The 13473-nt window shown below is 39.5% G+C and overlaps 2 protein-coding genes across 5 annotated transcripts; both read left to right on the forward strand.

The window, feature by feature from the left end:
• The first annotated feature begins 1925 nt into the window (after window positions 1-1925).
• Window positions 1926-8827, forward strand: LOC125768557 (ras-related protein Rab-3). 4 transcript variants are annotated; one of them, XM_049436384.1, is made up of 6 exons: window positions 1926-2151; window positions 2759-3141; window positions 7137-7361; window positions 7446-7564; window positions 7862-8033; window positions 8122-8827. In XM_049436384.1, exons 3-6 carry the CDS (start codon window positions 7137-7139, stop codon window positions 8269-8271), a joined length of 666 nt encoding a protein of 221 aa, XP_049292341.1. In that variant the 5' UTR covers window positions 1926-2151; window positions 2759-3141; the 3' UTR covers window positions 8272-8827. The 4 variants fall into 4 exon arrangements, with proteins under 4 accessions (XP_049292341.1, XP_049292342.1, XP_049292343.1 ...); XM_049436385.1 differs by lacking the exon at window positions 1926-2151 and adding an exon at window positions 2238-2634; XM_049436386.1 differs by lacking the exon at window positions 1926-2151 and having other exon boundaries at window positions 2742-3141.
• LOC125768555 (juvenile hormone acid O-methyltransferase) lies at window positions 5062-6546 on the forward strand. Its single transcript, XM_049436381.1, has 3 exons — window positions 5062-5693; window positions 5766-6046; window positions 6126-6546. The coding sequence occupies exons 1-3, from the start codon at window positions 5299-5301 to the stop codon at window positions 6308-6310; spliced, it is 861 nt and encodes a 286-aa protein (XP_049292338.1). The 5' UTR covers window positions 5062-5298; the 3' UTR covers window positions 6311-6546.
• Window positions 8828-13473: the final 4646 nt, after the last annotated feature.

Below are 13473 nucleotides of genomic sequence, written 5' to 3' on the forward strand. Positions count from 1 at the left end.
CCGATAAATTCACATTACTTTGAAATACAGCAAACATCTGGGAAAATTAAACATAGCCCTGAGACTCAAATCCAGTTTACCAGTTTATGAAGTTCACAGTAGTTGTCCGCAGACTTTTTGTAATTTTCCTTGAATTTTTCAGCAGCTTTGTTCAAATTTTTCAGTAAGATCATCGGCAATTTGTCAGCAGTTGGATGTAGGAAAGTTTATTTCAAATTCTTGGTGAAAATATCTTGCAAATTCACTATTTGCTATCACTTTTCAGGAAATTTATTTTGCATTTTCTCAAACATTTCCACCAATTTTGCTGCAGTTTCTAGTTCTGCAGATTTCCCGGCAGCTTTCTGGGTGTTGTTCTTTAGTTTTCCTTTTGGTTTGACTAAGGGTTTCAGGAGTTTTCCATATTATTTCCATCACGTTGCAGTTTCTTCTATAAATTTTTTACAATTGTTTTCCTATTTATAGCTAGATTTTTAATCATTAATCTTTGATTTTAAGAACTATCACTTATTCCGCTGCTACAGATGGACTTTTACTTGGATCTCCGTTGGTTGAACCGTAAATTGAAATTTATTGAAAAAAAAAATCGCGTTGATAACAAGGAGTCGTCTGTTTGGAAAACACCCAATTTTCCCATCTGGATCTTCTATATAATACTAGCTTACCCGGCAAACCTAGTTTTGCCCTTAAACATGCGTTTTGTAAATAAAACAATCATTTGGAGTGTTCAATCTTGATTCGTGTGGTATTATTAGAGTGGCGATTAGAGAATATCGTTGATTAATTGAAATTTCTTAAATTATTGCCATTCTTAATCCAAATGATTCCAAAGGGACGCCCGGTTGTGCATGTGATAAACGGCGCCCGTCCACACGGCAGGACCGGGTTCAAATCCCATCCGGACGTCCCCCGTAGCAAGGACTGACTATCCGACTACGTGGTAAAATAAGTCTCGTAAGCCAGAAATGGTCGGCGTGACCTGTAAGGTCGTTAAAAGCCCAGAAGAGAGAGAGAGAATCCAAATGATATCCCCAATCAAAGCAATTTTTCTTCTTTTTTTGAGGCTCTTCTTCTTTTCTGCTACTTCAGGAGACATTTCTGGCTTTCCACATCTACCACCGAGCCGCAAATCACTAAATAGCATTTTTTAATTATTCACACACTTGCATTTTAATTATTTATCACCCACTTTACGCTTTAAAGAATAAAATTGCACTAATAAATCGTCATGTGTACCTACTTTGATTGATTTGTTCATTAGAAGCTTTTAGTCTCAGTAGTGTTCAACATTATTCGTGTTGAAAAAATGGCTATGCCTACTTGATAACTCCCGTAGGAAAAACAGAAAAGAACTCATAATATTGGCCAGAGGCCACCCAGCGAAACGGAAAATAGCGGTACACCTATTCTCATACCTAACGAACGTTCAGCGAAAATTTCATACAAATCGGTTCAGCCGTTTCGGAGGAGTTTGCACACTAACACCGCGACACGAGAATTTTATATATATAGATTAATAACTATAAACATTTAAATATAATCTGCACATGTAAAACATCAACATCAGTACTGGTCAACTTAAAATTTCCCTAGTTTGTGGAAAACATTTACCGAAAGCTAAACCCATTTTCCGAAAGCTTCCCAAATTGGTGCTTAACCTTTTGCAGATTTCGAACATCGCAAAACCAGTTACGTTTTATCGCGTCAAGCCGTGCACATTGGTACGTCAAAAATTCATTCATAAAAATCCCCCACCGAACGAGACCCCTGTTGCCTTGTACGAGGGTGGCAATCCAATATCCAAGCGACGTGACGATGGTTAGATGTTCGAAAAACTTTTTACATTGGCCAAGCAGCGGTGCGCATGCCCGTGGGCTCGCTCCCACTCGTGATGGTGGGTTTCGTTCGTTCGAGAGGGCGACCGTTTGTAAATAAGATCAATAATTGAGTCGAATTCAACCCGATGCAACACACGTCGAATGCGCTCATGTTCGTGTGGTCCTTGCTCTAGCGTCGGTGGTCGGTTGTAACAGCACCAGCCCACCAGTGTGTTCCCGTGTGAGAGTGGAAGAAAAGCTCGTCCGTTCCACTGTGCCCGTGTTGTGGTGTTGAGGTTTTTCTTGCTCGGTGAATAAAAGTGTTTTCCACAAGGTGAGCGCGTGGGGGGACGCATTTTATAGCAGAAAAGTTGCACTATTATGTAGGCAAACTTCTTTCAAAACGGTTTAGGGTCCATTTTGCTAGCTTCACTACTGCTGGAAACCTTTTGTAAGAAATTTTCATTCTCCCACATTACTTTTCCCCTCTGCCGAGCACGCTTTTGCTGGGGGTGAGTGGTCGTGTGTGTGTGTGTGTGCGTGTTTGATTGTGTAGGTGGATCCAGCAGATGGGACCAGCACAGAGAAAAAGGCACAGTGAAATTTTGACACATAGAACCATTCCTCTTGGGCAGCACTCCAGCAGTGTGCACAGGATAGACCAAAGTGCCACTCTAGGGAAAAAAGCTCTTCACTCTGGGCACATATTTTTGCTTAGGTGTTGCAAAAAAAACCCACCCTACAAGGAAGTGTATTGTTGCTTGGGAAAGGTTTTTTTCCTACCCTGGTTAGCCTGGAAAACGGAGAAGGTTTAAGGGTGCGTGACAGAATGTGCTGAAAATGTCCACGGAAAATATTGACAGTTCTGTGAAGCCCCCAGGCCCTGAACCCTGGTAGAAATCAGTGGGTCAACTTTGGTAATAGTATTTTCTTACTTTTAGGAAAATCCTTCAATACGAGTACTACACTCGAACGCAACATCTCATCAACAGTAACGTACGACGTGGAATTAACTGCCGAGTGTGTGTTTGTGTGTGGTGAAGAAGAAAAAAAAGTTGCCATAAAAGCAAAGTGTTTGTTGTAAATTCGACGACGAATCGAAGTGTCTTGTTCGACGAGGATTAAGTGATTAAAACGCTTTTCCGTGACCTCAACTATCCGACGAGGGGGGTGGAAAAACACCCCAAAAACGCGCATCCTCTGCAAGGAAGGATTTGTGTGCTGCAGCAGCTGCATTCCAGTGTTTACTTGGCACTATCAGTTCGGGGTCTAGCAAGTTTTCCGTCGGAATTTTCCATCCACAAGCACCAGTCACTGCAAAGAGGTACGTGTGTGTATGTGTATGTGTGTGTGTGTGCTTTTCTTCCTACATCATTTTCGATTTGCCTGTCACATTACTGTCAACAAGCATTGCTTCCACGCACGGAAGACGTCACGGCAACAGCGAAGTGCGACGGAAGAGGGTTGCTGGTAGCAGGAAAAATGGCACAATGTCAAAAGCAAAAAGAAAAAAACAGGAAAGCTTGTCATGTTTTCCTCCAGTCTTGTGCTGTATTACGCAAGACATACAAGACAGATTTCGGGAAGGTCAATCACAATGCTCAACTACCCTATATTGACGCCAGGCGAAGATCGACTAAGGACTAATGGTGTATTTGTCCTTCCGAACAATTTTCGGATAAGATTATCTTTGCCTGCCGTCATAAGAAACTGAGGGTGGTTTTGCTGTAAGGGAAAGCACAAACTCGCGTTGCTCTCTCTGATCTGCTGCATAAATGTATGAGCGGCTAACGAAAAAATCAATAACAATCACGGAAAAGGCATAAGTTAAGCCGTTGTCCGGATGGGTTCAAGGAAAGGGGGGAGGGGGGAAAGGGAGACGCACGAATTGCTGCTATGGCCGACCGTTTAATTGTTTCCGTTTTTCACCCAGTCTGCCAGGCCGGAGATTGGTTACAAGCCGTTTCCTTCAAGGGTGACACTGTTTTGTGGAACGTTTCGTTCAGTTCTGGTGGTACAGCATGCAAGAATGTTAAGATGACCTCAGATTTAAATGTACAGAAGGCAATAGACAAAAATGTATTGGTACATAAAGCACATCTTTATCTGATCTGTGTTATCTGAAATGTATTTGAAATTTGAAATTGTTTAACTTTTCTCTTCGTTTTATTTAATTGAATTTATTCACTAATGTTTTTACAATGTTATTTTATGAAATATTTTGAAACTTAAATGCTATCTTAATGTTGAAGAAATGTTTTTAACATATTTTTCTTTATACACAATGTTTATTGTTTCCATATATTAAGGAAAGCATATTTCATCAGTTTCATCATTTTCAAAAATGGAATTACGCTCAAAATCAAGTTTATAAATAATTGATATTAATATATTTAATAATATTAACGTCACAGCTACATTTTATTTGTTTTTTTTTTCTTTTATGTAGCAAACAGCAAAATTAACTGAATATGATATATATATATATAATTTTTTAACTTATAACATGAGAAATGTATGATTAATATTTAAAACATCGAAAACCATCGCCATTTCACTATTCTGCTTAACGCATGACGCATTATACTTCCATTTTCTTTACGAAAAGTCACATATACCACCCTCTTAAACGTGCGTCATTTTTATCGTTGATCAATTAGCGCCTTTCCATTGCTTTTTGTTGCTACGGAACGCGTGCTCAATGCCTATTCTTATGTAAAAAAAAGTGTTGTTTTCTATTTGTAAAACCACGTGTCCAGCAATGTAAATATCCGTCCGGTTGCGCAACCGTTCGCTGTGTATGGGTGTTTTTGTTCATTCAAATGTAAGACGCAAGGTTGTTACAAATGCAACCGGTATCGTACCCGGGCACGCGATTTATCAAGCGGACAAATCAAAGTTCATGCACAACTGTTTGAAACTTCTTTAACAACAAAAGGTAAATAACGTCACTGATACGGCATCCCTCGTTTTTGTTGGCGATTTTGGACGCCTTCGTCAAGGGTCAGGTAGGGTCAGGTTCAGCTCTTGATCTCGATCACTCCATCTTTTTCTTGCCGTGAGTTGAGTTTTGTTGCGGGATATGTTTGGGGTGTTTTTTCCGTCTAGAAGAATGTTGCGCTCTTTCGGATGCGATTAGATCGCAACGATCAAGGCAGAGCAGGAGCGGACGATCGGCGATCAACTAACTGGTACGCTCGTGTGGGGATGCGGGATGTAAAAGAAAGACCATTGATTCTTTCATTCTGCCCGAACCGGGTTATAAAACGGGAACGGTAAAATTCCACACCGGTCAGAAGTTCTTGGGCCCTACCCGAAGCGGTACATCGGTATCCACCGGTATCTTCAACCAGATCGTGAACGTAAACAGTCGCTCCAAAAAACCCCAAGAAAGTGGTACCTTTCGGAGGGGAAATTCAAATCTCCCTAAGAAGCGTTCTAAAACAGAAGCGAAGAATAGAATCTGAAAAGTGAAAGTGAAATGAATAAGGCTAATCTGTACGAACAAGCGAACGGTGTGCAGCGGCGTGATGCGATGGAGATTTTGAAAGAATATGCACCACTCATCAGCTGTCGTCGAACCGGTGGCGACGACATTGCACTGTTGGACATTGGTTGTGGCAGTGGCGATGTGTTGGTAGACTTCATTCTACCGGTGCTCGGTCGGGGTACCGTTTCAGTTGTGGGGCGAGTTCTGGGCACGGACATCTCCGAACAGATGGTACGCTATGCGCGCGAGTCATACCGACATCTTAAGACGATCGAGTTCGAAACGCTCGACATTGGATCGAAACTGGATGCGTCAACGCTTACCCGGTGGGGTCAGTTCAGTCACGTCACTTCCTTCTATTGCTTACACTGGGTACAAAACCAACAGTAAGTACCACTTCCAACAGTGATGTGGAGATATCAAGCACAACACTAACAGTAGTACGGGATTGTTTTCAGCACTGCCTTCTCCAACATTTATCAACTATTGAAGGCAGGTGGTGATTGCCTGTTAGTGTTCCTAGCCAATAACCCCATCTTCGACATATACAACCAACTATCTCGTTCGCCCAAATGGTCCAAGTACATGTATGACGTGGAGAAGTACATCTCACCGTACCAGTATTGTGAAAATCCAGCCAGTGAGATCGAAGATCTGCTGTGTACGGTTGGTTTCCAGCACTATCAAATTCAGGTTCGCGACAAGTTGTACGTCTACGAAGGATTAGACAATCTGAAGAGTAAGTATAATGGGATATAATAACACTTTAGGCACATCAAAAAAGAAAATTAAAACCTTCATTTCCTCTTCTTCTGCAGGAGCAGTTATGGCTGTTAATCCATTCAGTGAGCGGATGCCTACCGAGCTGCAGGATAAGTTCCTGCTCGATTATATTGCAGTTGTGCGGGAGATGTATTTGGCGAAGAGTTCTAGCGAGGAAAATGATGCAAATCTACAGTTTATTTCACCATACAAACTGGTGATCGTGTATGCTAAAAAATAGTGCCCATTACCGTTGACTCTAATCGAGACTGGAGAACATTACCCGTGAAGATGACGAGTCTCATGTAGCTAATTTGTTTAAAAAAATATCATTATAAAATACAAGTTTTAGAGGCAACTGGTGTTCTAAAATTTTTCATAATTATCATTGATGTTGTAAGCTTTTGTAAGCAAGAAACACTGGTTAAATATTGGAATGGTTTAAATTAATAAAATGATCAATAAATATACCCAATAAAGAGTCTCTTCTTTCCACAATAACGCTTGCTTTAAGTTACTCTTTGTTAGCACGAATCGAACCAGACTGTAAAGCTCGTCTAAGTCATTCGTTCACGAGCTCGTTTGGATACTAACTACATACCATATAGCTAATGACGTTATTATTTTGCTCAAAGAAACTGCATCGAAACGCTGATAAGAAACGAGTTCGTCTAGGCACCTGTGTGTATACTAGCTAATTAAAAAAAACCCGGTTCATAACTGTGCCATTATTAAGTTCACGTTCATGTGCCTGTTAGATTTCGGGTTATCAACAAGGTCTAGATTAATAGTTTCTATCGGATTTCCATTTGTTGGGAAGTTGTAAGCGGCGCGTGCAAGTAAACAGTTCACTGCTTCATTACGGGTTTAATTGAACAGTTTGCAACGATTGATGTTATGCGCTTTAGTACAGCAAAGTGACTCAAAATTGTAAGATTTATAATAGTTGTGACTAAATGATCGATTGAAATGATCGCTAATTTGTATTGACCAAAGTGTGGATGGGGTTTTTTTGCTTTTAACGAGTGTCTCATAACGATTTCTTTCCTTTTCGACTACTCAACCAGATGGCTGGAGGTGGTGATCCAAAATGGCAGAAAGATGCGTCCGATCAGAACTTTGACTACATGTTCAAGCTGCTGATCATCGGTAACTCTAGCGTCGGCAAGACCAGCTTCCTGTTTCGCTACGCAGACGACTCATTTACCTCCGCGTTCGTGTCGACGGTAGGCATTGACTTCAAAGTAAAAACCGTGTTCCGTCATGACAAGCGGGTGAAGCTACAGATATGGGTGAGTTTCGGTTTCCGTTGCAAATTCTCGTACCTTCGGCTCATGGCAATGGAGGTGATATCTGTTTTTGTTTGACTTTTGTAGGATACTGCTGGACAGGAACGATATCGCACGATAACGACGGCGTACTATCGCGGTGCAATGGGTTTCATCCTGATGTACGATATCACCAATGAGGAAAGCTTCAACTCTGTACAGGATTGGTAAGAATGCTCACAATAATCATAACTTGAGATTTGAGAACATAGCGGTACAGGCGATATTCAATTCTTTTCCAGAGCCTTTTCTAGACATCATTTTTCTTTTCATTTTCTAAACATAATTTTTACAAGAACTCAGACCCCTTTTTCAAGAACTCCCCACCATGACCAAAATGTTTTGCTATAATAGCTCAGGTCCCTGAAGTTAAGAAGCGACGGTTCATGAGGTTCAGCTCACAAATAGGAATTGTTTAACGAACTCTCACACAAAAAACTGTTAACTCTTATTTCTACTTACAGGGTTACACAAATAAAAACCTATTCGTGGGACAACGCACAAGTAATACTTGTCGGCAACAAGTGCGACATGGAGGACGAACGAGTCATTTCCTTCGAACGTGGCAAACAGCTAGCCGATCAGCTAGGTGTGGAATTTTTCGAAACATCCGCCAAGGAAAACGTACACGTGACGGTAGAGTATTGAATCTCCTAACAAATCCATCTGCATTAAGATAGTGTTAAACATTTGCTTTGCTTCTATGGGTTTTTCACCTTTGTAGGATGTGTTTGAGCGACTGGTAGACATCATCTGCGATAAGATGTCGGAGAGCTTAGATTCCGATCCAACACTGGTGGCCGGCGGTCCCAAGGGTCAGCGGTTGACCGATCAACCAGGTCAAGGGCCACCGAACGCAAACTGTAACTGCTAAAAGTTGTGACCCACTTCAAGTTTGTACGGTGACCGGAGAGGGTTATCTTTCTTCGCGGGGATGTGGTTTTTGGTGTAACGTAAAGAGAACGAAACAGAAACAAAAAAAGAACGTAAACCCCGTAAACTAAACACACAAATATATCCCGAACAGAAACAACACACAAACAAACGTAAAAGAAAACAAAACACCTTTAAGCACTCGTTATGCTCTCGAGCTGAAAGCAGTCCACGGATGATTCAAAATCGTAGTAATGAGTATCCATGGCATATAAACACAAATTTACAAAACCAAAACAAAAACAAAAAAAAAACAAAAGTCAGTTTGAACTTAAAGTGCAGTGTAACGTTGGAAGCAAATGGCTAAACTTTGTCGCTAGTTCTGTGACCAACGGTAACGGTGTCTGGCAATTGTAATGATATGCAGGGGTAGCTTAAAACAATGTGGACGTGGGTAAGAAGAGCATGAACAAGATGCCCGAAAGGTGGTAAATATTGTAATTTGATTTATAGATGGCTTTTCTTAAAGACAAAAACTCAACCAAAAAAAAAACAAACACAGAAGGAACAACAAATTGAATCTAACACAAATATAACGTATAAAAAGAAAAGCAAAAAAATAACATACACAAACATACCAAAAAAAAAACACAACAAAAAGAAAACAACTAAGCTGAAACAAAAAAAATGGGATAAAGCTAAATTAATCCAACAAAACAAAAGCAGAATGATTATTAGAACCTATTCCGTAATTTAATGAAAGTATAACTTCAGTAAGTGCAGAAATATTCATATCGAAAACAAAACAAAAAAAAGACACACAGACACACATTCGCAAAGAATTAATACATTCATGGTCGTTATGTGTAGCCATTTTGGGTTATTGATTTTGCGATGGAGAGTGAGGGTGACAAAAACAAACAAACATATGTGAAAATGGACCCAGTGTTAATGTAGCGACGTACCGCAAACACAGACAAAGGCCTGTGTACAACTTAGAAGGGAAAGTTTGTTCGTTTTCGTTTGGCTACGGTAATCGGTCTACTACATATTGTAAACATAATTAGCATTCACTTAGGAAAAGCTGCTAAACGGAAAATGGAGCGCATTGCTTGAAGTTATTTTTTTCTAATTGACGCCGTGCTTGGTGGGTTTACTGATGCACAACTGATGAGCAAAAAGGGACAGTTGATTTATCTTTGTGGGTTGTTTCTGCTGGAAGTTCAAAAGCTGAAGATCGGTTAGAACTCAAATCGGTTGAAGCTAGTGAAGGTATTGCGCCTCCGTTTAGTCTAGCCGGTGTAATCGTGCAGGATAAGATCAGGGGTTTATGCATTGTTTAGGTACGTTGTTCGGTAGTGAGGTAGCGACAATAAGCTTAACAGGGTGAAAGCAACATTCAAATTCACTTAGACGATTCAAGCTTAATTATCGGTTTTTTTTACGATTGAGTTTTGTAGCGAAGAGAGAGCAAATGGCAACATACACACAGACACACGCATTAGAAAGCTCAGACATAATGGCCAGCCAACGCAGCGACCTTACTTGCAGACAACGTATAACAGCGATAAGCCATCACACGTTATAGAAAACAGTATTATAATGTACAGAATGTTGTTCATATGATGCCATGTGTAGTAATTAACATCGTTCCCTTTGTTAATTATTGCTAATTTCACATTAAGTTTACATCAAATCGCATTTTTTCCCCTTTATAAGCAAGGTAAGAAGTATTTGAAACCACATCATCAGTTAACAGTCAAAAGTATTGTGACAACAACCAAAAAAAAAAAAAACAATCGGTTTTTATGTAAGTCTTATCTGTTTTTTTTTTGCCAGGACCCTTGTATTGCACGCAAAACGTAGTGAAAATAGACGGGCACGCACTGCATGTGTTTGGTAAAAATGCGAATGACCAACCAAAAACAAACAAAAAAAAAAAAACAAACAAACAAACGTTATGAAACTGTCCTTCGAAAGTATATCTGTGTGTCATTATCATCCCTCACTGTGCAAAACTACACATACACATATAGGCAGTTACAGTTGGTGACAAGTTGCGAGTAGAACTTTATTTTAGTCCTAAGTAACAATCACATCGACTACGAAGATAGTATAAACTGGTATACACGGTTGGCGGGGTAGTGTGCATTTAGGCGCCAGCATTCGGCGAGTTTGCTACAACACACAGTCTAGCGTAACTGTACGGACAGTAACGCCCAATTCAATTAATCGATGATAATTCAATGTTACAGAACAATCGACGTATGGGTGTGTGTATGTGTGTATACGTTCACGTTTTAAAAGAATTTTCCCACAGATAATTCAAACCCCAAATATGCATCTACATGTGCCTACTCAGCAGCAGCAGCAGCCGCAGCAGCCGCAGCAGCAACAGCAGTAATAGTTGGGAGTTTGGTAAAGGGGATACATGTCACGTTCCCGACAAAAGATATAGACGTTCCTCTTTAGCTCAAATTAACCGGTTAACACTGGTTGGTACAATATCCAATATATGCAGTGTAAATTAATGGAAGCATCGTCATGTAACGCTATGTAACGTGCGTTACTTTACTACTTTTGAAAGGCAGCTGAAGGCACTAACCAAACAGGCTGCCATTTTGTTTGGCAAATTGCAATCGTTTCCGTACGTACTTCGTATGACTGGCATGCAGACGTGTTTTCTGCGTATCCTTTTTTTTGCTGAAGAACAAGTTCACCATTTGAAAAAAAACAAACACATTTTTCCATCCCTATCTGATAGAGCTTAAAATGTTTTACCATATTTGCTCTACGATGTTATGCATTTTTTTTAAATACTTATAAAACAGTACTTTGAGTACTTCGCACGAAAGAATGCTGTCCTACTTTTACTTAAGCGCGATTTGAAATGATATCGATTTACAAATCTGTTGGCATTCGAATTGGCCCAGATTTTCGAGCCGAAACGTAAAACTTCGCATCTCACGGGATTAATGTAGACGAAAAAGCATAAAAAGCGCAGCGAAAGGTATCAGAATCAGAAACACAACTAAACATGCAAGATCCGCTCAGCAATGTGTATGGACGTTTTTTGTGACGGGGTGAGGTGATGCGCACGTAAAAGCTGGTACTGTTTCTTAACCAACCGGCCGACGAAAACCAGAGCAAAGTAAATTATTGGTCATCATAATTGTTGTCATAATTAAAAGTATATATATACATATATATATTTAGCAAAATATATACGAGGAAAATCTGGTCCTATAAATACGAAAACGTTTTGTTGGGCGTTGTGTTACTGTGTATTGTGTATTGTTATTCCATACATTTTCGTTGGTTTGCACATCGACACTATAGAATCGTGTTACTTTAAAACATATCGTAAAGCTAACATTTATGCAAAGTAAAAAAAAGGGCGCTAACAAATGATGATCGGCAAGCGGAAATCACGGACATGTCGCGAGTCAAAAGAATCGAAAATAATTGGTCGAAAATCAGCTGATGAAAGATATGACACTGAAATGGGTAAGTAATTTATGTTAGCAATCCTGCTTAACAACTTGAAAAGTAATTCGTGTACTTCTAAAACTAAAATTATTTTTGAGTGTTTCAAACATCTTCCGTTGTGAAATAGAACACTCGAAAACAAATACAGTTACGTTCTGATTTTCCATCGTACTCATCGTTTCTTTCTGGTGAACACACATCAAGGATTTTACGGATTGGGTAGTCCGGTGTCATTCGAATGACATGACTATCCCACTGGAGCCTGTCGAGTCTAATTTAATGCACAATAGTGAGCGCCTATCTCAACATCAATGTTGTGGTCGGTGCTGACCGTTGACCCAAGATGGGTGATGTTTTGGACGACTGCAATAGTGCGGTTGCCGAACTGTACGTCATCACTGCGATAGTGATAATTTGTTAGTATTACATTTGGTGGTACCATCATCCGTATGATTTTTCCCTCCAGAATCTGGATTGACTTATAGAAGATGGTCCACAAAGTTTCCACCACTGAGTCGCGGATGGTCATCGATGGCGATAGGATAAAGAGTAGCCAGACGAGATGACCATCTCCTTGCCGACGTTGAGCGTTGAAAAAAGTGGAATTATCTTGTCAAGGACTTCAAAGAAATTGGACATGCCGTATCCTACTGGTTGTCTGAAAGCTGTTAAACTCAATTATTTCCTAACATAACGATCTACTTTATCATTTATATTTTCGAACACGTCGTTTGCACTTAATAGTCCTTAGGAAAACGTCAATACAAGCCTTACAAAATCACAAAATCTCCTACTATCATTTGTTTTTTTTTAGTAAAATAACAGTAATAAAACTGAAAATTAAAATAAAAAAGATTATATTACAAAAAGAAAACAATAAAATTTCAATTACATTTAATTTATTGAATTAGACAACAATTTAATATAATATGTATAACGGTTTGTGTTGGAAAAAAAATATTTCAAAAGATAAATTAAAACAAAGTCTAACAAGATCCAAAAATCGCACAAAATATCTTTTCCTTTAAAAAATCCTTCATATTTTACAATTATTTCTGTATTTTATCCTTTCAAATTCATTCGTGTACAGGTATTCCCCGATATACGCCATCAATGCGGACCGGAGGCAATCGCGTAACTCGAATATTAGCGTATATCGAATTCTTGGTTTGATGATAGATTTCTTTGTATATCACCATCTTTTTGCGGATTTTCCAACTTACATTACTGAACATTTCTTCATCTTCGTCCATTGGTTATATTTCCGATAATGTTTTATCCATATAACTGTTAAGTTGTTGTTACTGCTAGATAGAAACTCGTTACGACAGGCTTTGAAGATTTTTTTTTTTTAATTTGCTTCTTTGTTAACGAAGTTAAATGTCAATTTCGAAAAAATCGCGTATAGCGAAATCGCATATATCGAGTATGGCGTATATCGGGGAATACCAGTATACGTGTATACGTGTATACTTCATAACTTCACTATTTAATTTAAATTTATTCCTCTAAATATTTCACAAAACGCCGTTACACACTAGACAATAGTGCTTCGTGGGATGGATGAAAATGTCATGCGAAAGTTTCGAACATCCTACGAAGGCGACTGCCCACTGCCGAACCGGCGCAGTATCCCTTATCGGTGCATAAGGGTGGTTAAGTTCGAAAAGGCCTTTTTTGGGGTGGCGGTTTTCGGTTTTTTCGCTCGCCTGTC

This window comes from Anopheles funestus, chromosome 3RL, assembly GCF_943734845.2.
Source record: "Anopheles funestus chromosome 3RL, idAnoFuneDA-416_04, whole genome shotgun sequence".
In the NCBI taxonomy this organism is placed as follows: domain Eukaryota; kingdom Metazoa; phylum Arthropoda; class Insecta; order Diptera; family Culicidae; genus Anopheles; species Anopheles funestus.

Coding starts and splice junctions, on each gene's coding strand:
- LOC125768555 (XM_049436381.1), top strand. CDS start 5,299: ATGAATAAGGCTAATCTGTACGAACAAGCGAACGGTGTGCAGCGGCGT. Junction 5,694..5,765: donor CACTGGGTACAAAACCAACA/GTAAGTACCACT, acceptor GATTGTTTTCAG/CACTGCCTTCTCCAACATTT. Junction 6,047..6,125: donor AGGATTAGACAATCTGAAGA/GTAAGTATAATG, acceptor CTTCTTCTGCAG/GAGCAGTTATGGCTGTTAAT.
- LOC125768557 (XM_049436384.1), top strand. CDS start 7,137: ATGGCTGGAGGTGGTGATCCAAAATGGCAGAAAGATGCGTCCGATCAG. Junction 7,565..7,861: donor TTCAACTCTGTACAGGATTG/GTAAGAATGCTC, acceptor TTCTACTTACAG/GGTTACACAAATAAAAACCT. Junction 8,034..8,121: donor AGGAAAACGTACACGTGACG/GTAGAGTATTGA, acceptor TCACCTTTGTAG/GATGTGTTTGAGCGACTGGT.